At 47.1% G+C, this 26,542-nt stretch overlaps 1 protein-coding gene across 1 annotated transcript in view; it reads left to right on the plus strand.

Moving 5' to 3' along the window:
* Window positions 1-218: 218 nt before the first annotated feature.
* CLSTN2 (calsyntenin 2) overlaps window positions 219-26,542 on the plus strand; it is a 564,000-nt gene continuing 537,676 nt past the window's right edge. The window contains exon 1 of the mRNA XM_065875795.1: window positions 219-294. Within this exon, the coding sequence (XP_065731867.1) occupies window positions 219-294 (76 nt within the window). The remainder of the gene's footprint in view (window positions 295-26,542) is intronic.

The raw sequence follows: 26,542 nt of genomic DNA on the forward strand, positions 1-26,542 counted from the left end.
TCTAGGTGTTTACTTTGCAAGGCGGAGGTCACGGTTTGGCTCCTGGCTGTGTGACTGCGGCAAGGTGCTCATCAGCTTCTCCATCAGAGGTGAAAACAAAGAGCACAGCCATATAGGGGTTTTGTTATCCTTAATATTACAGATGGCTATTTCTAATCTCCCACTGCTTCCCAATGGATGTTGGTGGGGGATGTCGAGGAGGGGTTAAATCATTCTTCATGAGCAAAGCCGGAGAAGAAGGAGAGAGCCATGAGGCCGAAGAGATGTCCGAGGAAGACTTAAAAGATGTGTTCGGTATGATATATGATGTGGCCCCCTCTGAGATCTTCAGTAATAGCCATCTTGCTGGGTGTCCTACCTGAGGTTGGGTTTGCTTTATCGGGGTAAGGATGGAGTTGAGTGTGGGATGGGCGCGGAAGCAGCTCACAGGTCATGCAAGGAAATGCTGGATGGCTCAGGGCTGGGCGCTCACGGGAACGGAGGAGGTACCCTGCGTGGAGTTACATGGGATTGAGGGCAGTGACCATGGCTGTTGTTGATGATAGTGAAGGGCATCCCTCCCCCTCCCCCTCCCCCTCCAGGTGGCCCAATCCTGCTTCCCAGAGGGGGAGTGATGGGTGGTGTTTGCGGGTCTACCTCTTCTGCAGCCTCTCCCCTCACCCCCTGCATCTCCCCCAGGGGGCTGGGAGGAGATCGAGTCCCTCCTCCCACTGGAGAGGTGTTGATGAGCTCTCTTGAATGAATTCAAGCCTCAGCACTTCAGTATTTTTGACATGAGGGTATATCACTATGGAAAAGTATTGGAGTTGGGAACTATTAAAGTGTTTTCTGAAGTCCGGCTGTGGACCGCAGATTTATAGGGAAGGGTTTTGTTAGGAGGGGAAGGTGCCGTGAGCGTAAAAGCTGACCATACCCGATATCTTTCGCCGACAGAAATGATATTTCAGTAGGTAAAATAAATAGTATATGGAAGTGCTTACAAATACATCACCGCGCCCTTTATGTCCTGTGCGGGGTTGGTATGTGCAAAATGTGTCTCAAGGCTCAGAAAGCAGAAAAAAACTAAACAAAAAAAATTGCCTCCCCATTCAAGGGCCATCTTTCCTCTGCTTCCTCTCCGTGTCACAGAGTGTTATGGGGCTTGGGGAATGGAAGTGCCGCTTGTCTCTTGTTGGATTGGTCACCAGAATGGGGGCGCGGAGTGGCTGGAGTCAAAGTTCCGACCCCTCAGGGCCCTGAGCCACCCAGTGCAAAGTGACACTCTGGGGCTGGGTGGGCTCAGTGTGAGACATCTGTCCCTGAGGCCCTCCTGTCTCGGTTAGCTCACTGTCCCCTGCCAGGAACGTCTGGGAGCCAGAGCTGGCTCTTCGTCTTACAGATGGGTACCAGGGGCCCACAGAGGGGAGCGGAGACCCCCATCTCAGAGGCCTCCCCACTCCGCACTGCCCGTGCCTGGGGCGCCTCCCTGCCACCTGGCTGAGAGCCCAGGTTCCTGAGCCAGAGGCGGGACAGTGACCTTGGGAGCCTCATCACGCATTGCCTGGGGGGAAAACCTCCCCCCACCCTGCCCTCAACGGAGCTCTGGGGATTATTGCCAGTGGCATCACAGGTAGATTTGGGACTGGTGGTGAGACTTCCCCTTCAGCTGTGTATTTCAGGAGAACCTGGAAAAATAAGTGTCGGTCCTTCTCCTGCAGTTGTCAGCCCAGAGGCTTCGTCAGAGCCCATATGACTCGGCGGGTCGGGTGCAGGAGCCGGAGAGACAGCTTTGCCTTAGACGTAGTAGTGGGTTGACTGGTGTCCACAGAACCTCAGAAGGTGGCCTTATCTGGAAATGGGATCTTTGCAGGTGTAACTGGTTAAGATGAGGTTCTACCGTGTTAAATTGGGACCTAAATCCAACCACTGGCATCTTTATCAGAAGAGGAGAGGACACAAAGATGCAGGGGATGCAGCCCCAAGCCGAGAAGGCCAGGGGTCCCCAGAAGCTGGAAGAGGCAAGGAACGGCCCTTCCCTACTGCCTTCAGAAGGAACATGGCCCTGACAAATCTTGATTTTGGGTTTCTGGCGTCTAAAACAGTGAGAGAAGAAGTTTCTAGGCCACCCAGTGTGTGACGATTTGTTCCTGCAGCCCCAGAATCTCAACAGGTAGAGGGGTGTTGCTCCTGGATCTGCCTCTTTGAAGAGGGCGTATGGGGTGCGGGGATTTAGCCAAGGGGGTAGAGTTTGAGAAAATGAGAAAGTTCCAAATTGGGTTTTCTGTCTCAGAAGCTGTAGTAGTCAGGGGTCTCCAGAGAAGCAGAGCCAGTAGGATGTGTACACACACACACGCACACGCACACGCACACACACACACACACACACACGCACGAAGATTTGTTTTGAGAAGTTGGCTCATACAAATATGGAGGCTGAGAAGTCCCACAGTCCACTGTTTGCAAGCTGGGGACCCAGGACAAGCCGGGGTTGTAATTGACTCTGAGTCCGAAGGCCTGCGAATCTGAAGCTCAGAGAGCAGAAGATCTCTGTCCCAGCTCAAGCAACCAGGCAGGAAGAGACAAATCCCTCTTTCCTCTGCCTTTTTTGTTCTATTCAGGCCCTCAGTGGAGTGAACGATGCCCACTTGCACTGGTGGGCAAACGGCTTCTCAGTCCACTGATTCAATGTTCATTTCATCTGAAGACACCTTCCTAGACACGCTCAGAAATAAGGTTTTGCCAGCTCTCTGGGCACCCTGGGGTCCAGTCAAGCTGACACACAGAATTAGCCATCCCAGAAGCTATGGCTATGAAGAGCATGGCCCCTGCAGAGTGAGTCGTGGAGCTTCTGTATTACATTTAAAAAGCCCCACTGACTTGTACGGGGAAGGCTGTGCAGGAAGCCAAGGTCTTCCTTCTGAAACTGTGTGATGGGTTCAGTGGGTCACTTCCATCTTCATGCTGTTACGTCTTAAAATCATTTCCATCGCCTCTTTTCTCTGCCTCTTCCCCAAACTCCCAGGATCTGGGAAATTCTCATTCTGAGACTCCAGCACATTCTCTCAGGCTTTCTAGAGGTTTCTCTCCCTCTGTCTGGAGTGAGAATGGAGGTGGTTTGCAGCAAATGGAGGAAGGAAACAATTTTTGAAGAGAAATGAATTCTCTCCTTTGTTGTTTTTTTCCCTGACTTTTTACATTTTAAGTATGGCAGAAATAATGAGTTTTGTGATTCAAAGTCTGGTGTCCATATGGTAATGCGTGTGTCCTTAGCGTTCACAGTTGAATTTAGATCTGTAAAGGATCCCGGGTGAAAACAGAACACCTATAAGGATGTCAGGCCCACGCGTACAAGGCCTGTGCCCCACATGTTGACTTTTTTTTTTTTTTTTTGCGGTACGCGGGCCTCTCCCTGTTGCGGCCTCTCCCGTTGCGGAGCACAGGCTCCGGACGCGCAGGCTCAGCAGCCATGGCTCACGGGCCCAGCCGCTCCGCGACATGTGGGATCTTCCAGGACCGGGGCACGAACCCGCATCCCCTGCATTGGCAGGCGGACTCCCAACCACTGCGCCACCAGGGAAGCCCCCACATGTTGACTTTTAACTTTATTGTTCGAAATTTGAAGTCATCCTCGTAAAAACATTGCCAAGCCTTTAGAATACTGTTCCCCAAACTATCTGACTCAATGAATTAAGAACTCGGTAGGGAATGTGGGCTTGAGGAATGTCTGCATGTAAGAAATGCACACATGCAAAACACAGAGATGAGACATGCTATATTTCAGATGCCTAAATATTATAAATTTTGAAATTAAATTTCCTCCAGAGCTTTCGCGTTTGTGTTACTTTCATCTCTGGTGCTGGGATCACTATCATTTGATTCTTCTAGGATTCCTCCTTATTTCTGCTCACCATCTCCTGATCCCTCTGCTTCACCTTGGTCAGTCTAACACTGAGATCTCCAAAGATTCAGGTTGGAGACCTCAGTGAATTTCAAAGTTGCCAGAATACAGCAGATAGAGTTCCTGAAAGTCAAGTTCAGAGAAGCCAAAGCTATTTCTGAGAGGTCAGAGCTTCAGCTGGTTCTCTTAGCATTTCGCCTTGGCTCGGCATTTTTTCTGTGTTTTGGTTCAGTGATGAAACACACTGTCCATCACGGCATGCGGCAGCACTGAGAATTGTCAGGAGCTGTGTGCTGGCAAAAACCACAGAGCCGGGGCCGGCAGCAGGATGCGAAGTCACCCTTTCCTGTCTGGAGGGCTTGCTGAGTGCCAGACACATACTAGCTGCTTGACATACCCCATGCCACATCATCCCCTTGTGAAGTAGATAATATTATACCCATTATAGGGATGGAAATGAAGAGTTAGTTCACTTCCCCAGTGTTAGACCTCTGGTTAGAGGTAGAATACAAGCCCCAGGATGGCTGCCCACAGAGCCCCTGCTCTTTCGTATTTCCCTGACACTGACTCTCTTTTTTTGTTGGTTTGTTTGGGTTTTTTTAAATTAAGTTTTAAATAGGAGTATAGTTGATTTACAATGTTGTGTTAGTTTCTGCTTCACAGCAAAGGGAATCAGCCATACATATACACATATCCACTCTCTTCTAGACTTCATTCCCATATAGGTCATTACAGAGCACCGAATAGAGTTCCCTGTGCTATACAGTAGGTTCTTATTAGTTACTTATTTTATATATATAGCAGTGTGTATATGTCAATCCCAATCTCCCAATTTATCCCTCCCCCCTTCCCCCGCCCCCACCCCCCGCCTCCGGTAACCATAAATTTGTTTTCTACATCTGTGACTCAATTTCTGTTTTGTAAATAGGTTCATTTGTACCGTTTTTTTAGATTCCATATATAAGCGTTATCATCTGACATTTTGTCTTCCTCTGTCAGACTTACTTCATTCAGTATGACAGTCTCTAGGCCCGTCCATGTCGCTGCAAATGACATTATTTTGTTCTTTTTTATGGCTGAGTAATATTCCATTGTATGTATGTACCACATCTTCTTTATCCATTCCTCTGTTGATGGACATTTAGGCTGCTTCCATGTCCTGGCTATTGTAAATTGTGCTGCAATGAACATTGGGGTGCATGTATCCTTCCGAATTATGGTTTCCTCCGGATATATGCCCAGGAGTGGGATTGCTGGATCATATGGTAGCTCTGTTTTAAGTTTGTTAAGGAATCTTCATACTGTTCTCCATAGTGTCTGTACCAATTTACATTCCCACCAACAGTGTAGGAGGGTTCTCTTTCCTCCACACCCTCTCCAGCATTTCTTGTTTCTAGGTTTTTTGATGATGGCCATTCTGACCGGTGGGAGGTGAGACCTCATTGTAGTTTCGATTTGCATTGCTCCCTGATACTGACTCTTTAAAGCTGGGTGTATGCTGAAGTGTATCATCAGGGAGCTAAGAAGTGGACAGAAGTGGGGATTGCAGGACACACGTGCAGCCTCCATTTTCCCTGTTTTCTAATGCGTACGGGAGGTCTCCGCTCACCAGACAGGCAGAAGACTCAGAGAACATGGGGCTGAGGGGCGGTGGAGACCTTGTACCCCACATCCTTCCATTGAGGAAACAGCCCCAGGGTGGGAGGACACAGGACTAATCAGGTACCTGACACCCAATGTTCTTTCCTACCCCTCTTCAGTCTTTTTACAAGAAAAATGGTCTTGTCCCCTCACTGGAGATGATGTAACTGAAATCTAAACTCCTGAATGCACTTTTGGAATTGTTCATTAAAAAGGCGTGCCCAACAGTATTTTCTCTAAGGACTCCAAATGGCAGATAAATGGCATCTTCCGCCTTGACGTCCCCTCGGTGGTACATATTACAGCCAGAGGAAGAGGGTAAGGGCTCTGTGGCATAAATTAGGCTGAAGGAAGAGGAGCCCCGGTTGAATGGTGGGCGCGTGTCCTTCCTTTTTCATGTCAGCCTTCTGTTGAGGAGACGTCAGCTTGACACTGCCTCTTCTAGCTTTTATTCATCTTGGAACATCTTGACAGCGCCACGTCAAAAGGCTAGGATGCCCTTCTGCCAAAGATCTCAACAGCTACGCCTGATGTTTTTTTAAGGGCCTCCAATAAATCCAGGTAAAGGACTGGTATTCTTAGGAAGCCAGTGGGGGTGGGATGTGGTCAAGCTTTGCCTCTGTTTCATTTTGTGATAAATCAAACCGATTTTTACACGTGGCACATGGAGGGAAGACATTCTTGGACTAGGAAGATGGGCAGAGCCTTGTTTGGTCATTCCTGGCTATTTGCTAATGAGGAGTGACTTAACAGTTGTCAACGGGTTGGGTGAACGTAACCACCATATCCCTGGAGTGGTTGAGGTGTGGACTGTCTCTGTCCTGGCGGCCACCCAGAAGGGTCCCGGGGAGGCATCCTTACTACCGCAACTCTTGCTGTCCCAAGTGAGGAGATTAATCGTTTGGATAAATGTTTTGAGATAGAGCAGGTATCCCTTGCTATCCAAAGTCTTGATGCTTTGCTCTCAACTTTCAGGCACCAAATTGATTCTGGGCTTCTCTATTTGGGAGAAGCATCTAAGTGAATGGGTTTGAAGATCAAGGGATATTTGTATAGTTTCCTTATTCCAGGCATCTCTTGACAACAAGGACGGCATACGTGAGTTGGAACTTGGTGTAATGGAGATGACACAGACTCAGAAGCTGTCTGTTAGAGCTGGGTTTCTGCTGCTACAGTGAAACAGGGTGGTGTCATCCAAAGCTGACCTGGGGAAGAAATCAGGTGGCTGGCAGCTTGCATGATTTGAGATGTGCTGGGGGAGATTCCTATGTCTTCGAGTAATTCTGTGCTCAGACTGAATTATCCATCCGAAGTCACATGGTTAGTGCGAGACAGAGCTGGCATTCAAATCAGGCAGTCTGGCTCTACCGTCTGTGCCTGTAGTCACTGCACAGTTGACTGGGGACCTTGGGTGAGTCCTTCCTCTTTCTGGACCTCAGGACCCCTCTGTAAAATGGGGAGGTTACACTCCAGGACCTTCAAACTGCTCAGCTGTCCAGGCACTCTCTAGCCTAGGGGATACTGGGGCACGCTGCTCTGGGCCCAGAGCAAAGCACAAATCGGTGGGAGGACCCTTTGACCTCCTTCTCCCCCTACTGCAGACAAAAGGAGGGTGCTGCCCCTGGACATATTGCATGGGGCTTGTCCTGAAAATTATGTCTGTGCAAAATGAACAGGCTTGCTGGGGAGAACAGGCTCATAAATACACTCAGGGGAAAAATTAATTCGTTAAAAATATATTTCCCATGTAGTCTTTTTATGAGTCTGCCTCAAATTTATTCTTATTCTCCTGCTCTGTCTTTGCTCCCACCAAGCCTAGGTTCCAGGGCCAGTAAGTACCATTTCTGGGTGGTCCACAGCGGGTACAGGGTGGCAGAAGTGTGGGCACGCCTTCCTGCTTCCTGTCAGCTGGGCGTCAGGCATGGTGCAGAGTCGGCAGTGGCCCAGGACCCAAGACCTGGCTTCCCGCATCCGCTCTTTGCCATCTGTGTGACCTTGGGCAAGTCGCTTGGTCTCCTTGCCCCTCAAATTCCCCATTTACCAAATCGAAGGTGACAAAATACTCCTCTGGGTTTGTTTTCGAGAGATGAGTTGGCGAGTAAGCAAAGTGACAAGGGCTGTAGAGATGAGAGAGGCAGCCTGGCCCTTGACAGAGAGCGAGGACGCTGGAGTCAGATGGGTCCGGTGGAGTCTGGCTTCAACACTTATCAGCCAGTAAGCCAGCGTGAGTCCCTTCACCTCTCTGAGCCTCGGTTTCTTTATTTGTAAAATTGCAATCATGACCCCTACTTTAGAGAGTTGTTTCGCTATTAGAAAAGAAATAGGAGGCCTGGCACATAGTAGATAATATAGAAAAATTATGATATGCTCTGGGACACAGCTTAAGAGAACACTGAGGCTGCACAGACCTCCTGTGTAGACCAAAGGGACATAGCATGGTGGCAGGGTCAACCTAACTGCATCAAGGACCAGGTTCTCAAAGGTAATGACTTCACAATGATAACCAAAGCAGCTTTATTTTTTAAAATTATTTATTTATTTTTAACTTTTTTGGCCTTTCCACATGGCATGCAGGATCTTAGTTCCCCCACCAGAGATCGAACCCGCACCCCCTGCAGTGGAAGTGCGGAGTTTCAACCACTGGACCGCCAGGGAAGTCCCCAAAGCAGCTTTATTGAACACCCACCTTGGGCCAGCTGCTGGGCTTCGGAGAAGAGACTTCCCCTTCTGCTGTAACTTCCCTGGGGTGCCAGGTATGACACCCCTTGCCCCATTCCAATGGTGCATTTATCTGTCTTCGCCAGAGGCCACAAGCACATTCTTAAAGTGCATGCAAAACACCTGATAATTTAGTGTGGGAGCAGAGAAATAAACACAAATACCGCTTATCATTCTGCAAGCGTCCTTCGCTCAGCACCGATACTACTAGTGAAACGGGCAGCCATCGGTTTAATAAACAGTTGAGTAGACTGAAAAAGGAAGAGAGGCAGAACATTCTTCAGGGTTCCTGGGATCTTAGGTGAGCCAGGAAATAACTGAAATGCTGTTTTATGTGTGTGCAAAATTACTTTTTTTCTGTGTGGATGTGCATAACTGGGTGAAATGCTGGGTTTTACTAGGGAGAGGGTCCATAGCACTCTTCATATTCTTAGAGGGCTGAAGATCAAAAGGTTACAGCCTATTAATCTACTGAGTCATTTTTTTTTTTAGACAGGAGGAGGTGGAAATAATTAGTTGTATCATAACATATGGGAGAAAATGTCTCTCATTAACCATTTAATAGCTTGAAAGGGTGCAAACTTTCAAGACCTCACCGATGGACGTTTTCAATTAATGTTGAGTAAATTTGCATTTTGTAAATGTGACCAAATGTGTATGACGCTATATCTGAAACATTTCGAGACTCTGACAGAAAGTACAAAGCCAGAACATGGAGGTTAACGCTGATAATCTCAAGTCAACTCTCTATTTGTTTTAGAGATGGCTTTGCAGTGCATAGAAATTAATAAGTAATTTTCTTGGTGACAGCCTGAGGCAACTGAGTTAATGCTTAAATCCAAGTCTATGCAGTATGGAAAGGAGCAAATGATTTTTATAGAAGTTGTCTCTAGCAGTAGGGGAGAGGGAGGTACTATGGGGGAGCATCTAATGAGAATTCTCATATTTTAGTCATTAACCTAGAATCAGGATGTCACCATCCTGTCAGAGAAAGAGGAAATAAAAATCCCAGAGGCCACAGGAGTCTTGAATGCCAAATTGGAATCAAAGTTTGAAATGGGGCTTGTCCTCTCTGCAGAGGTACTCTGTGCTCTTTCCTTGGGAATGGTCCCCTTCCTGCCGTAAGGCATTCCACGTGGGTAGTATGCTTGCAAACGCTGACCCCAGGGGGCTTGCAGATTTAGGGGAGCCTGCCCTGCCTTCCTCTCCTTTATCAGAACTTCTCCTTCAGCTGGAATTCCAGCTTCTGGAGATCCAAGAGTGAGAAGCATGGAGGAAGGTCAGGGGGAATTTTTCGGAGTTTGATATCCACTGATATCAGTCAACTTTTTTTCCTGCAACCTCTTCATTCAATAATTCATTTATTCTGGGGGAGAGACTTGAAGTCAAAATAAATTTTGACTACAATTTCTCATCCACAGAGTGGGAATTGTAATGCCTACTTCACAGGGTGGCCATTAGGTATATTAATAAAGCAAAGCCCGGGTACCTGGTGGGTCTACAATGGTAGTTCGGACTGAAGCATTGTTATCCTATTCTGGGCAAGAGGCAATCTATCCACACACACAGTCTATCCAAACACCGTGGGCTTTGGGACCCCCCTTCCTGTCCTTCTTATGCCTTTAGTGGCCTTTCGGGTCATTTTTATGGGAATTTCTGGGAGCCTACCCTTACCTGGTTTAGGGATGATTGACACTCAAAGGACATTGTTTTCTGCCTAATCATACATGTTGGAATTTTTCTGAAAACAACATTTTCCTCGGGAGTTTTAAATTCTGGCCAGCCAGGATGCTAGCTAGTCCTATGGCCTACGTCAGCTAAGGAACTTTTACCAAAGCTCTACCTCCTTTGGAATTCTGATTCATCCCAAGACTGGAAGAGGGCTTGGAGATCCCAGTGGCACCTTGTCAAGGGAACCACTAAGTACCTAGGATGGCCCATTAGCTGGAATGTCTTTCCTCAGTGTACTGTAAGCTTTTTGTGAATTATACAGGGTGATGGGAAACAGATGACTCTGAGAGCTTCTTGGGTGGTCTTCCAACCCCACCCTGCCACTCCCAGTCATTCCCAACACAGTGGCCCTGTGAACATAGAAGAAACAGAGCATGGTGAGAGCCTGGACTTTGGAGTCGGGGTTTGAGTCCCAGCTCTAAGCCTACTAGTTGTGGGAAATTGCTCCATCTTGGATAATAATAATACCTGCATCCCAGGTCTGTTATGCGGATTAAATGAGAGGATCCACCACCCTCTGCCTGCCTTCCCGACCTCATTCTGAGCTCCCTGGGTTCCAGTCATGCTTGTTTCCTCTTCATCCCTGGGAAGTACCATCTTAAGACAGCGCTTTTCTTCTTTGTGCGTGTTCTCCCCAGCTCACCTCTCCAGTTGCGCGGGTGCCACGTTCTGCTTTCACATCTTTCACATCTCAGCTGGAAGGCACCTGCTCTGAGCACCAGCGCTGGACCAGGCCCCCTGTCCTATGCTCACAAAGTAGCCAGTTCTTTGGCCTCAGGGCGTTCATCCCCACTTGTAATTATAGATTTGTGTTTTTATTGGATTAAAATCTGTCTCTCCCGGTAAACTGTGAGCTCTGCAAAGCTGGGGACCGCTTCATTTGCCTGATTTCTTTCCCACTGCCTGGCCTGGGATTTGACACCAACTAGATGCTGGATAGTATCTGGTGAATGAGTGGCTGAACATTTATCTTCTGAAGCCCTGGCAAGCACACACATTCTGCTAGTGTTTTGTTTCACTTTTCAGAGTGGTTTCCATTCCTCCACTCCATTACAGGCACACCTCTTCTTATTGCATTTCACTTCATTGCACTTCTCGGATACTGCTCCTTTTTTTTTTTTTTCTTTTTTTTTTAAACAAATTGAAGGCTTGTGGCAATTCTGTGTCGAGCAAGTCTATCGGCACCATTTTTCCAACAACATTAGCTCGCTTCATGTCTCTGTGTCGCCTTTTGGTAATTCTCACAATATTTCAAACTTTTTCATTGTTATTATACTTGTATGGTAATCTGTGATCAGTGATCTTGGATGTTACTACTGCAACTTGCTGAAGGCTCGGATGATGGTTAGCATTTCTTAGCAGTAAAGTAGTTTTAATCAAGGCACGTGCGTTGTTTTTTTAGACACACTTAATACTTCAGTATAGTGTAAATATAACTTTTATGTGCACTGGGGAACCAAAGTGTTCACATGATTCGCTTTATGGACATACTCGCTTTATTGCAGTGGTCTGGAACCGAACACGCAGTATCTCTGAGGTACGCTTGATCTAAAACATTTCCAGCCCAGCCCAAAATCCATAGAGTGATTTATGCTGCTTTTAATTAGAATCAACTCTGAGACAGCTTGGCTCAAGTCTAGAAGAATCCCATGACCTTGTCAAGTGTTTGCCCTGAAGATTCAGATGGCATTGTACACCTGCACCTTTCCTTGTTGATACACCTGTTTGAAGTAAGTGGGAATTAATGATATCCTGGGGTACATATCATAATACAGATATGTAGGTAAAAAGTCCAAGCTACTGTATAGCACGGGAAACTCTACTCAATACTCTGTAATGACCTATATGGGAAAAGAATCTAAAAAAGAGTGGATATATGTATATGTATAACTGATTCACTTTGCTGTATGGCAGAAACTAACATAACATTGTAAATCACTATACTCCAATAAAAATTAGTTTAAAAAAATGCCCAAATCTGGGCACAACTAAGACATTTGGAAATGTTTGGATTTTCACTTTCAGAGTCTACTTTCCTTCCCCTTTGTGCATGAAGTGGACATAGTATTAATGTCTAAATCACAGCATCACATCGAATGCTCTGCCCATTCCCATTATTCTTGTCCCTTCAGTGAGGATACTAGATCTGTTTTTATAGGAGGTTGAGCATCAGATAAAATGCAAGACATTCTGTCACTCATCAGAATGTTTCCAACATTTAGTCATTAATTTTGACCTACATTTTAGATCGTATTTATTTATAGATGGGAGTATATTTAATCAAATTCTTGAACATTATGTACACTGTTAGAGGTAAAGAGTGGTAATACTTTTTAGATTAAAATGTGTGTGATAGCTATAAAAAAGTACAAATTACAGAAAATAAAAATATAAAGGAAATAAAAGTCTTACATAATCCCCGCACCCTAAGATAATTACAGTTTGCATTTTGGAGTGTATAATTTTAGTCTTTTCTCTTGTGTTATACGTATATATTTATACACCAATTTGGAATCATACAGTACATGCAATTTTGTAACATCCCTTTTCTGAAAACAAATACATTGACACATTTTAACAATCTTAATGATTATTTTCAAACTTTTAAAGAACTTTTTGAGGCTGGAAAATTTCAAACAGATATGACAAGAAACACACCACTGTTATAAACCTTCACGTACGGTTCCACAGGTTCAACATTTTGGTACGCAGGCCTCTCACTGTTGTGGCCTCTCCTGTTGCGGAGCACAGGCTGTGGATGTGCACGCTCAGCGGCCATGGCTCACGGGCCCAGCCACTCCGCAGCATGTGGGATCTTCCCTGGACCGGGACACGAACCCGCGTCCCCTGCATCGGCAGGCGGACTCTCAACCACTTCGCCACCAGGGAAGACCAAGTTTCAACACTTTTGATTCATCTGCCATGGAGGTATTTTGAAGGACCTCTTAACCATCGTGTCTTTTATCAATACGTGAGCCTGGATCTCTAAAAGATAAGGGCTTATCATTAAATACATACCCACAGTGTCATTATCTCACCTAAAAATTAATAGTAATTTCTTATCATCATGAAATATTCAGTCACTGTTCAAATTTCCCCAATTGGCTTATAAAAGATTTTTATGGTTTGTTTGAAAAAAGTCCAGTTAAGTCCATAAACTGCAGTTGGCTGATATGTCTCAGAAGTGTGTTTTCATTTAAAAGTCTCCCTGTGTGTGCACGCACGCATGTGCACTTTTTCTTCTTGCAGTTTATATGTTAATCTTTTCTGTAGATTTTCCCACATTCTGAAATTATGTCCCTGTGATGTCTTTATAACATGTTCCTCTCTCCTCTGTATTTCCGGTAAATTGATAGCTAGCTCTAGAACTTTGCTAGGTTCTGGTTTGAAGTTTTGGCAAGATGACTTCATGTGGTGTAGCATATTTCCATCAGATGGTATGTAATATCTGATTGGATAAGGATCTAATATCCTTACTTCTGTGGCATTGGTAGTCATTAATGATTATTGCCTAAGTAATTATTTCACTGGGGCCTGTGGAATAGTGATATTCCAAGTTTATCACTCCTTCTGCCCTTATTAGCTGAAAGACTTTTATTAAGATAAACGTCCCTTTATTAACTGTTTGGCAGATTTCAAACTAAGGAGTTGGTTCCTTAATCTTCCTTACTTGAAGGTAACTAATGTGTGTTTTGTGTTCTGTGAAAACATGGATTGAAGCACATTTGATGTGCTTTTCAGTAATTATTCAGATAATAATGTTTCAGTTAACATTATTATTGGTATTCAAATCGACCCATCTGTGGTCAGTGGAAGCCTCTTTAGGCCGGCACCTGGGTTCTCTGAGACACAATTCCGTAGTCTTTGATGACATCTGTGCTTCCTGTCGTGGCAGAAACATACACAGGCTGCACATGGCTCCTCTTGTTCATCTCCTGCCCCAGACCTGGAATTAGCCATTTCTCTAAGGGGTTTTTGTTCCTTTTACTGAAAAATGTGTTTTAGGTAGTAGGGGTGCCATTGCTGCTGGGTATTTCATTGTTTCTAGTCTTTTCATTAGCTAGAGCTTGGGAAAATGTATTCGGCTAATCTATATGAAATTGTCATGTTACTGGTTAAAGTGATCCGATATTGGCAGTTTCACATGGGTTAACCTGTTTTTAGAGAAAACACATTATGAGTTCAAACTGATCTGTTCCAGTGAGTTTGTCTTTACTTCATTGATCCTGACGATCTGAGCCACTTATCCCTAGGTATCTGGTGAGGCCAGTTCATACTTCTCTTCTTCTCTTAAGGGTTTCTGGGCAAGTGTTGATTTGGAACTTCATTCATTCATTCATTGTTTAATAGATGCAAGTCTGTCCCTTGCATCCACCATAATTTATTTAATCCATTTCCTTTTCCTGAATACTTTGATTCCATTTGTTCTCTTTGTAAATGTGTCTGCGGTGAACATATTTGAATATAAATCTTTCGTGTGTATTTCTGATGATGCCCCTAAGATGAACTCTTAGAATGTGGAATTTTGAGGCCAAGGGGTAGAGACCTTTTAAGGCTTTTGGGTGCATTTTGCCAACTTGCTTTCCTCTCCTGCTTCTACCACTGTTCACTGTTAGGATTTTGGTCAAATTCTTCATTCCTAGTCACATGGATCTTTCTAGTTTGTATGTCCATCGTTTGCACGTTAATACTTGTGTTATCAGTACTGACAATATGAAAAACACGTGGAACTATTTGTAAATAAATTAGAGTTTTTTAGTTTATAACCATGCACGATATTCCTGTAGCTAATTCAGATTTAGAGCCTGTGTTAAAAACACTATTGATTTCTTTCTCCGCAACAATGCCCTATATCTCTCCCCTGCCACTGGCTTATTTGTGGGGCTGAAGAAAACTTGAGGACTGGGATTCTAAGTTCTGAGGGAGAATTCCATTTGATATGTGTAAATTATATTATATATGTGTGTGTGTATATATATATATATATATATATATATGAAGTATTAATAAATGCATATGTATTTTATAATGTAATTTAATTTATTTTTTTTTAAAGAAGATGTTGGGGGTAGGAGCTTATTAATTTATTTATTTTTGCTGTGCTGCGTCTTCGTTTCTGTGCGAGGGCTTTCTCTAGTTGTGGCAAGCGGGGGCTACTCTTCATCGCAGTGCGAATGCCTCTCACTATCGCGGCCTCTCTTGTTGCAGAGCACAGGCTCCAGACGCGCAGGCTCAGTAGTTGTGGCTCATGGGCCTAGTTGCTCCGCGGCATGTGGGATCCTCCCAGACCAGGGCTCAAACCCGTGTCCCCTGCATTAGCAGGCAGATTCTCAACCACTGCGCCACCAGGGAAGCCCTAAAGTAATTTATTAAATAAGTAGGAACAGATAAACAATATGAATTAGATTAGACAACAGTAACAACTTCTAAGTGTCAAAAATGTCAAACTCTGCCTAAATTATTTTCAGTTAGATAAATTGGGACTTTCCTTCTTTTACTTTAAGCAGTTTTAAGAAATCAAAGCTCCAGCATTCAATATCCCTTTGTACAAAAAAATTCATTGTTTGCCTCCTGTAAGCCAGGCTTTGTAGATGAGCTTGTACACTTCATACCATTGCTTACTAAGCCGCTAAAGCTACCAGATTTTGAGCTCACCTGGTCAGTTTCTCCTGTGCCTTGCACATCAGCTGTTTTCCGTAGCTGCGCCTTCGTTTCCTCATCCCCTTTGGTGTCTTTCTTAGGCATTGCCCTCCTGCGCACAGCTGAGGCAGTCCTGGCCCTGAAGCTGACTGCAGTTCTCAATCTGCGTGCATCCTAACTTCTCTGTGTCATTTATTATAGAAACACATTGTAAGTTTTAGTTGACACCCTTGGGTGCCAACGTGCAAAGAAAGGAACCTCCTGAACATTTTCAAGTTGCCAGACCGTGCCTTGCGTATGTTAAGTAGAGTCAACTTTTTCAACAGAACCGTTACAAGGTGTGTTATACACAGGAGGAGATTTCCACCACGGGTATCATTCTCACATGCTGTTTCTGTGCCCGGGACGTGGAAAGAGGAAGGCCAGTGACTAATGTCGCCCTACTTGCAAGTGTTAGTATTCCTCCCCGAGCAGCCTGACCCGACCTTATCCAGATGCTGCCGGGGTCTGAATGTTTTATTCAGTGCCGGTGTGTCTTCCCATTGGCAAAAAGAGAGTTCGAGTGGACAAGCAATTTGAAGAGATTAAAGAAAATGGAACGCTTCTTTAGAAATATGGTTTTACTTCTCTTTTCATTTGAACCCAGTGGCAGGAGGAAAAGAATAAAATCTTGCCTGTTGATAAGGCAGTGAGGGTGACAGTCCCGTTGAAGGGGAGAGAGTATTTTTCATGATTGCTAGGTGGAGTGTGTGGGATCCGGCTGTTAGGCTGGCCCAGCCATGAATCAGTCATATCTAGCATGACGGGGGGATGAGGGAAGAAAACAGGGCTTTGGCATCCAGCTCCTGTTGCCGGTAGCAGTGATAAATGAAGGAGCTAAGCCCCCTCCAAATCAGGTGGCCCTCGTGGAGAAGAGGCAATGTAATAAAGATTGGAGATACCTTTCCCCTGTGCCTCGGTGAGCTCTCCACACGATATATTACTCCTGATATTTATCACGTTAAATCCAGAGAGCAGTGGAGAGACATAATAGCTCATTTTTTATCATCTTGAGATAGACAAGATGTGGTCGTGACTTTAATTAACCGACTCAAAGCAAGTTTATTTAGAGTCTCCTCCCAAGGCCGTGTAAGTGCTGTCTGTGAGAGTGACTTGGCCACGTAGAGCTAGCTCCTGGCTGAGACGGCCATCTACTCTGCACAAGGGACCATCTGGTTCATGTACACAGAGTTCATTTTCCAGAAACCAGAGGGGTCAGCAGAAGCAGATTCTAAGCAGGCTATGGTCTCTTGTCTGGGAGCCAACAAAAGAATTCAGCACCAGCTTAGACAAGATCTTTGTAGAGGACAGTCCCAGAGGAAATGGAGTTTTCCTTTCACACGTTGTGGGGAGGGGTAGGTGGTGCAGGAGGAAAGATGGGAAGCCGGGTCTTGTCGGAGGTTTCATCACCTGTGTGTCCAAGGCTCTGCCACCCCTGGCCTGTCTCTTTACAGCCATCTCCTTTCAGTGCTTACATCCTGCCCAAACTCCTTGCAAAGCCTCAGTCTCTCTTGCTTCCACACTTTTGTACACGTCATTCCCTCTGTCTGAACGATGTTTCCCCACCTTCCAGATCTGACGATTTCCTACAACGTTTTTAAGGCATTTCTGTGTCACTTTAGACCATCAGAGTGATTGCTTCTCTCCTCATCACGCGGCACAGGTCCTGTCTGCCTGGGTCTCTACTGTGTCTCAGCATCCCAAGCATAGATTGTGCAGAGCGGGAGAGAGAAAGCTTTGCTCAAGTAGAGAGATGGGCTGAGCTGTTTTCAGTCACGATCCCTCCAGCTCCATCACACCCTAGTCCTGAGTCTTTATTTTACTTGAATATAAAAGCCTTTATTTTATTTATTTATTATTATTATTTTGTGGTACGCGGGCCTCTCACTGCTGTGGCCTCTCCCACTGCAGAGCACAGGCTCTGGACACACAGGCTCAGCGGCCATGACTCACGGGCCCAGCCACTCCCTGGCATGTGGGATCCTCCCGGACCGGGGCACGAACCCGCGTCCCCTGCATCAGCAGGTGGACTCTCGACCACTGCGCCACCAGGGGAGCCCTAAACGTCTTTATTGAAATAGAATTCACAAGTCATAGAATTCACCCATTTAAAGAGTGTTATAAAGTGATTTTTAGTATATTCGCCAACTTGTGCAACCATCACCACAATCAGTCTTAGAACATTTTCATCAACAAAACCCCATGCATATTAGCAGTCAATACACAGTTCAGTTCATTTGATTCGTTATGCATTTGAAACCAAAAAGAAACCCTGTACCCGTGAGCAGCCTCCCTGTTACTTCCCCAACCTCCCTTTCCCCCAGCCCTCTGCAGTCGCTAACCTACTTTCTTTCTTTATGGACTTGCCTATTCTGGCCGTTTCGTAAAAATTGAATCGTACAATCTGTGGCCTTTTGTGTCTGGTTTCTTTCATTTAAGCCCAGCGTCATTCAGGTGCATCTGTGCTGAGGGATGTCTCAGTACTTCAATCCTTTTTACTGCCAAGTAACATTCCATCGTGTGGATGTATCACCTTTTATTTTTCTGTTCATCGGCCGATGGATCGCAGCCCCGATTCTTAACGACAGCTCTGGTGTCGCCTCCTCCAGAAGGCCTTTCCTGCCTCACATCTGTCACAGATTTGGGACGGTTTCCTTTCTGCACCTACCACTAGAGTACGACACTGTGAGAGCCAGGACTCGACTGTCATTTTCGCATCCTTGGAACTTGGCAACTGGCCTAGCTTGGCGTTGCCACCTCCAGCTATCCCTTCTGGGTGACTTTTTGCACATCTTCATACCCTCTGTGTTATTTATGTTGAGAGATTTATAAACTAAAGGAAAAGGCAAGAAGATTTGGTAGACGTCGTGTTGCTCCATCCAGAATTTTAGCATCATGTTATATTTCCTTCAGGTCACTTTGTCTCTCCTTAAAAAAAAAGGATTTAAAACTCTTAATACTTTATATCCCCTTTGATCATCAATCTTGGCCATACTCCTTCCTCTCTTTCCCCTCTCCCTTCCACAGGAGACACCATCCTGTTAGTCAGTTTTGCGTATCTTTACAGTTCTATACATGTAGTCATGAAAAATATCAGTAGTCCTCTTCGGGGTATGTCTTAAGTTTTCTGTAAACGATGCCACAAAATGCATATTGAGCCTACCACGTTCTTTTCATTTCAGCTTATGTCTCTGTGTTGATACGTAGATCAGTAGTTCATTCTTTCTAACAGCCATGTCATATTCCACCTGGGCTTTTCATTTACACAATACTTTCTTTTAACTAACTCACTTCGTATGGAAATTAATTTAAGAAGGAACCTATGTCACCCCTATAAATGGAAAATGATTATTGCTTGCCTTCAATAACGTTACAAGGAAATAAAGAAAACTATGGCCGTTAAAATTGAAGTATAAAGCATAAAAAATTGACCAGAAGGATATGGTTGCCATGATGAGTGAGGCGAGACAGGAGGGGGGGCGTGATCTAAAGGGAGGTACATTTATCTGAAATCTTAGCATTGTTTATTTAAATGGAAAGCTGATAGAGCTTGCCTTAAATATTGATATGAGGAAATTAAAAGTATACATGGCTATTAAAATTAAAATAATACCCTCCGGGGTAACCCCTGCTGTCAGCTTGTATGCCACGGTTGTACTGGAACATACTTTGGGAAGTCCAGCTTAGTTCAGAGTTAAATGATTGAATGAATGAACACATTCAAGAATGAGTGGTCTGCAGTGGAATTTCAGGCGTCATGCCCAGGGCCCAGGGGTGATCTGTGGTGAGACTGAAGACTTCCTCAAAAACACTGCCTGCACACTGAATGGCCCCCAGACTTGGCCAGCGTCCGGAATGACAGCCGGCAGAGGCAAAGAGAGGTTAAATATCAACAGATTGCCTAGCGTCACACAGCTAGTGAGTAGAAGAACTGGCTGTGAATGAGGGGAGGGTGACTTCGGGCTCCGGATCCTTCCCCCTGCCCCATTGGTGCCTCTGTGTGAGCTCCTCCTCTGGGGGTGGTCCTGTGTTCAAGGCCTCAGCGTAGGCTGGAGAGGGAACCGGCAAACTCAGCGTCCACTCCTACTGAGGCCATAGCCCTGCAGCTGTGTGAGGTGCCTGCAGCCCCACCACACCCAGGGGCGAAGGCCAGACTCAGACCCTGCCCGCGGCTCCAGAGAGAGAGTCTGCTCTCTCACCTCCTGGTCTCCGGCCCCACCTGGTTCACCGTCTCTGTTCCCTCCTAGTCTGACCAGCTGTACCCCTCTGGCCGGCACTGATGAGCCCCAACTCTGTGGTCCTTGCAGACTCCTGGGGAAGCCCAGGCAGGTGGCACTGGCTGGAAGTCGAGTTTGAGCCAGAGAAACAAAGGGACCTGGCATCACGGGGAGCAGGGAGTTAACTCTGGCCCAGGCACGAAAGGCGTCTCCACGGAGGACACAGTGACCAGCACGCCCTGCAGAGGGCCAGCCCCGAAGAGGAATACATTGCCTTCAACTCGCCCCTCTCTGGGTGGCCTTTGACTGACTTGTCTTCCTAAAGGCTGTTGCCAAGGAAATCCTGAAATTTCACAGTAAAACCAAGAAAACCATCTTTTACGGCAAGTTTTCTAATCCCAGATACATAAAATCAAAGTGCGATAAACAGTTTTAGCCTCTCTTTTTTTTTTTGCGGTACACGGGCCTCTCACTGTTGTGGCCTCTCCCGTTGTGGAGCACAGGCTCCGGCCATGGCTCACGGGCCCAGCCGCTCCGCGGCACGCGGGATCCTCCCGGACCGGGGCACGAACCCGCATCCCCTGCATCGGCAGGCGGACTCTCAACCACTGCGCCACCAAGGAAGCCCTAGCCTCTCTTTTTAACCAGCAATTATAATCTCCAGACTAGAATGATTATTTCCAGAAGGAGGGACCAGAACCAGTCCTTTATCAAATGTTTGTAGGTTCTACATGTTTTACCTTTGCTATCTTATTTTGTCTTCTTAGTCTCTCTGAGCAGGGGAGGGCCTTACCTCCCCGAAGGGGAGGATGCTGTGTGCAGGGCGGCCAGGTGAGGGATCCAGGTCACAGTTAGGAGATGCTGGCGCTGGGCACGGTCTCTGTGGTTCCAAAGCTTCCTGTCGACTGCATCGCTTTGGGAGGAGGGCAGTAGGGTCCCAGGGGCTGAACGTGAACTTAAAAGAGTCGGGGGAAGGGGAGGTGGGCTGTGCCCCGTTGCAAAGCCTCAAGACAGTGGTGACCCTGGGACAGTGTGCCACTCACTTGGCATTCTCCAGGCTTAATCACTCTCACCTGTGGTTCCATCGCCTCCTACAGCTGTATGATGTACCGAATCTTGTCCTAAGTATGTCAGGGGCCACCAGTGGGAGGGAACAGGCAGAATGAAGAGAGTGGAAGGTCATACAGTTCAGCGGGAAGGAGCTCGGTAGAAGCAGCACACGGGCTCGAGGGATAAAAACCAGGCTGTGATTAAGGGTCTGCAGTGAGGCCACCAGCCCAGCGCTGGGCCCACATACTCTCTCCTTTTATCTGAACCCAAAGCACGGGACCTTGTTAATCCGCTCCTGTCCCTTCGGGCCCGTCTCCACCTTCTCTGTCCTGTCCTGTGCCCGGGGGGGGCCAACCTCTGGAGGCTGCTTCCTCCAAGCTTCCTTCCCTCTTGCTTCTGGTTGAGTTTGACCAGAAGTAGTTACCTGCTCTTAACTTACCCAGGCTTCGATGTCCCCACTGGGGACAATAACAGTCTACAATGGGGAGAATAACAAGCCTGTACCTCAGAGTTTTGAGGACTAAATGAGACCACCTGTATGAACTGTTAGCGCAGCAACTGACACACGGTAAACTCTCAACTTTACTATTTTCTCAGCAAAGGCCTTTGAGTCTCTGTTCTCACCTGTGCATGGATGCTAACAGCATCTCCCCACACCTGCCGTGTGGGTTGAGCAGGACACAGAGGCCCACTTGGAGGGATTAACTGAAGAGAGTTAAGGAAGGGACTCTTTACTAGATGAACCATATGGAGCTGCCAGTGACTTGACCATTTCTGACCTACAGACACAGCAGTTTCACGTGGTTCCAAGGTGTGGGCAGTGTTAAAGGGGTGACGCTATTAAGGGAGACTGAAGCGCCCAGGCCTGGCAACATGGCAGCCCTTAGCGCCCAGGCCACAGGGGCAGGGGGAGAGCGGTTAGCGGGACCGGCAACTGGGCCCTGCCCAGACCTGTGGCTGTAGAGACAGGATGGTCTGCAGCAGCTGAGACCCTCTGTAGGCAAGCAGGGACCACACTGGGACCGATGGAGAGAGTCAGAGGAACGAACACCCCAGCCTGTCACTCCTCCTGCCATTTCTGTTTTCTCCTGGTGCCTTCCTTTGGTTAAAACCAACCAGACAGACAACAAGGGAGCGTGGATGAAGCAGACCGTGGACATCAGCCTCCCAGACATGGAGGTGAGCTGGAGAATAAGTCTGCAGGGGCGAGAGGGGTGTCACCAGCTCCCATGCTTTTGGCTCAGGTGAGGGCCCCGCAGTGGGCCTGGTGTGTGTGGCTGCTTCCTTGTCATCCTTACTGTTACTGCTGTTGAGGGGTCTGAAGGCCAAGCAGGGGTGAAGAGGGCTGCAAAGGTTCAGGAACATCAAAGAAAGAAACACGGCACTGGACCAACCACAAGAAAAGCTCCCACAGAGGGGCCTCCGGAGGCTGTCCTGGATTCCACGCAGCCTCTGGTGTTCCCCGGCTGGGATTCAAGGCCAAGAGAGGCAGGAAACACAGCATCTGATTCCCACTCAAAGTCCACGCCAGGCTGATGGCGTGAACAGCTTCAAGGTCTTTGGTAGGACCGAGCTTTAAATGGCAAATTGCTCCAGGGAGAGGCTGTCGGGAGAAGCCATCAATTTTAGGGCCTATGCAGCTTGCACAAGTTTGCAGACCTTCAGGACTTTTTCTGATGAATGAAAAACAGTTGGACCTGGATGAAATATCACAGACGTCTGCGAAGCCCCATTATAGTTCACAATCCATCCTCAGCATGGCTGCTGCACATCTTCCTAAAAGCGCTCTCATCGTTCATACCACACCTGCACGCTTGCTGGGCCCTGCCCAAAAGGCAGGGGAAGAGGGTGCAGCAGTGGGCCATCTGCAGGCCACAGGGGCCAAGAGGAGGCCTCATTCACACTTGTGTTTCTCCATCTGTGCTCTTAGACCCGGCCCTCCACTTCCTGCAAGGACTGTGTGATCATCTCCAGAGAACAGGCATCTGGCATCACCAGGGAAGCTTCAAAATAGTATTGAGGCCCAGGTGTCACCTCATTTACATCAGAGATGGTGATGTCATTGGTCTGGAACGTGGCCTGGGTTCTGAGACTGTTGTAGAAACTCCCCAGGTGACTCCAGTGTGTACCTAGCATGCGGGTCATGGCCTTCAAGCAGAGGGGCTCTTGAGCTGCATCAGAATCCCCAGGAGGACTTGGAAACACAGATTGTGGCACCCCAGCCCCAGAGCTGCAGGTGCAACAAATAGGTCTGATGTGGGGACTGAAAATGTACGTTTCTCCTAAGTTCCCAGGCAATGCTGATGCTGCTTGTCTAGGGACCACACTCTGGAACCCCTGCCTTAGTGGAAACTGAGGCTCAGAGAGTTTAAATGATTTGCTTGAGGTCAAATGACCCTCAGTGGATAGAGAACTGAAGTCTGTTTATCCCCCTCCAGGCCTGGCTGGTTGAACCTGTGCAGAAGGCCAATATTTTCTTCAGATATTTCTGGTATCAAGTTATCACAGAAAGCCAAACCTGCTCCCACCCCATTCTAGGTTTATTCTTTTAAGTCTGTGTTTATTAGACCTGCCAGATCAGAAGAATCCCAGGCTGGGTGGGGAAAAGCACTTGTTTAAAATATTTATTTCTAACCAGCTGAATCTCCCACCGCCGTGAAGTGGGTTTGGCAATACCCCCTAAGGGAAGCATTGGCCTCCCTGAGCTTCTCTTCTGAAGTGCAGCCTTCTCCTCCTGTTTGGAAAATCCTTGGCATGTGCTTGGAGCCCAAGAAACCTGGGTTCCAAGCACAGCTTGTCAATTTATAGGTTGTGTGGCCTTGGACACGTTACCTAACCTCTCTGAGCTCACTTTCCTTCTCTGACAGCCCCACTTCTGCACAATGACGATCTGGGGAGGATTAAATAGCATGCGTTGGGTGTGGGCACAGTACGTCGTTTCTGCCTTCCCTAGGCTGTGTGGTAAGGACAGACATAGCTGCCATCAGGAAAACGTAGCCAACCATGGGTCTGCAGGAGTAAGCACAGACCCTTCCTATGGGTGGAGCTGGCAGTCAGGTCTCCCAGAGCATCCATGTGGGCTCCCAGAGCATCCATGTGGGCTCCCTGTCCCTCCTGGGTGCAGGGAGGATGAGCCCTGCCCAAGAGCCCGGCCCTCCCAGTCGGCAGCCCCTCTGTGCCCTCGCTCTGCCTCTGCCATCCTCTGGGCTCTGGGTGGGAGACAATTTCATGGCCCTGACTCCGCACCCTGGTGATGGATGTGTGTAAGTGACCTGGGCTCCTCGGCCACCATTGGCGCACACGATGATGTAATTGAATTTGTATACACCGTAAATTTTATTAGAGGAAAGCAATCTAGTGCCAATTCTGGTTCTCCGGAGTTACTGGACTGTACAGAAGATAAACTGACTGGTCAGCTGGCCGGAGATAGAGGTCAGGGCCACGGTGACTCTCTCATTAGCTTTCACTGGGCATGATAAACAGAAGTGTGTGGCCAGTGCCAAGAGCACCAGACGCCTCCCGAGTGGTGGGGAAGGCCTTAAGGGAAGGGGCGGGTATGAGGCCAGCTCAGAGCTGCTCACAACAGGGGCTCAACAAAGAGGAGTCCCTCCTGGCTGACGCTCTGTCTCTGTCGGCCCCACTCTCCATCACCCATCTCTCCTTCTTCCCTTCCTCCCTCATGGTTCTTCCTCCATTCCTGCCCCTCTGAGCCTCACGGCTTTGGGGAAACAATTAGCTCACCTCTGTGAGCCTCAGTTTCTTCATCTGTGAAATGGACTCCGTAACCCTTGTCTCAGAGGGATGTGGTAGGATAGAGTGAGATGATTACTGTCAAGTGCTTGGGCATAGTCAGGGTTAATGCACGTGAGGAGCCTCTCTGTCACTGGAAACCCCTCTTGGGTGATTGTATGCCTTGTCTGTAGACACAGATTTACTAACTGTCTGCTTGGAAGGAGGCTTGGGCCTGACCCCAGTGGGTGACCACAGTTGGTTCTCAGGCAGCTCAGTCTGGCTGGGGATTCCCAGCACACAGGACAAGGTGGTGAGTGACCACAAGGGGCTGGTGGTGACCAACAGTACCACAGAGCTCATGGAAGGGAGTGGTCCTTGGGGACCCATAGAGTCAAGGAATGCTTCCTGGAGGAAGTGAGGGTGAGCTGGGCCTTTATGTAGAAAATAGACTTATGGTTACCAGGGGGTAAGGGCGGGGGAGGGATGAATTGGGAGATTGGGACTGACATATACACACTGCTATATATAAAATAGGTAACTAATAAGGACCTACTGTGTAGCACAGGGAACCCTACTCAATGCTCTGTAATGGCCTATATGGGAAAAGAATCTAAAAAAAAGTGGATACGTGTATATGTATAACTGATTCACTCTGCTGTACAGCAGAAACTGACACAACATTGTAAATCAATTCTACTCTAATAAAAATTATAGAGAAAAAAAAAAAAAGAACTGGCCAGATTCGGGGAGGGTGGGCCAAGTAAGGAGGCCAGGCATTTATTAAGTGCCGTCCCTATGCCAAGAGCTTTACACTGTCCTTTTAAGTTCTTACTTTAAGCCAAGAAATAGGCATGCTTTTCCCTCCTTGACAGATGCTGAGATATCAGGATAACAAGAGGTAAGGGATTACACCCCATGGGCCGGGTAAGGAAAGTAAGATGCACAAATCCGAGGCTGTGTAGCCAGTAAGTGGTGGGAATGACTCTCAAAACTAGATCTGTCTGACCCCACAGACTCTGCTGTAACCTCCTCTCACACCACTGACACCCACATGCCCCTGTCTCTGCCAGAGGCCCCTGCCTGGTACCAGGGAAGGAGACAAAAGCGCCCCCTCTTGACTAGTAAGTAGGGTGCGAGTGGGTCAGTCTGTAGGAGACCCTGCACTCTGTGTGTGTGTGTGTGTGTGTGTGTGTGTGTGTGTGTGTGTGTGTGTGAGTGTTCTTCATGGACAAATTTATTAGCAGAGGTTGATTCACTGCGCACTCTGCCGTGTATTAAGCGTTTGTCGACTACTGTTAACTCCCTGTCAAGGATGGCCCTGACCGGGGAGGAGGGCACTTAGGAGGAAAACTTAAAGCTGATGTCACGAGAGACACTCCTTCTGTTCCATCCTGCAGCCACAAAGGCAGCTTTCCCTCACACGATTAGCAGGGACTAAGCTCCCCCTGAATTTCATTTCCATTCAACTTCTCAGAAACCTGGCTATTTCTGGAACACACCTGGGAAACGCCTGTAGGTTTATGGACTGTTGTTTCTGAACTTGACAGAAAAATTGGCTTGATTTTGTTGAAGGTTTTCTGTTTTATTAATGTTGGGTTTTCCCTCTAGATAGGAAGGCAGCTCAGTGATGTGTAAACCTCCATTTTCATCTTTTTTTTTTTTTGTCTCTCAGAATTTCATTCTACTTCATCACCTGCTGCCTCCTATCTACGGCTTCCCAGAGATGGATGGCAGTGTCCAGAAACCATTTTCTTATTCTTCTTATCTTGTTTGCTTAAACCCTGGCTCGGATGGGCTTTCCTCTCCCTTGAGCAGGCCCTGGATTTTCACCTGATTTCAAGCCACCATAATCATACGGCAAACAAGTTCTGTGTATCTTTCCAGATTGCAGAATTTA

Source organism: Phocoena phocoena, chromosome 4, assembly GCF_963924675.1.
Source record: "Phocoena phocoena chromosome 4, mPhoPho1.1, whole genome shotgun sequence".
In the NCBI taxonomy this organism is placed as follows: Eukaryota; Metazoa; Chordata; class Mammalia; order Artiodactyla; family Phocoenidae; genus Phocoena; species Phocoena phocoena.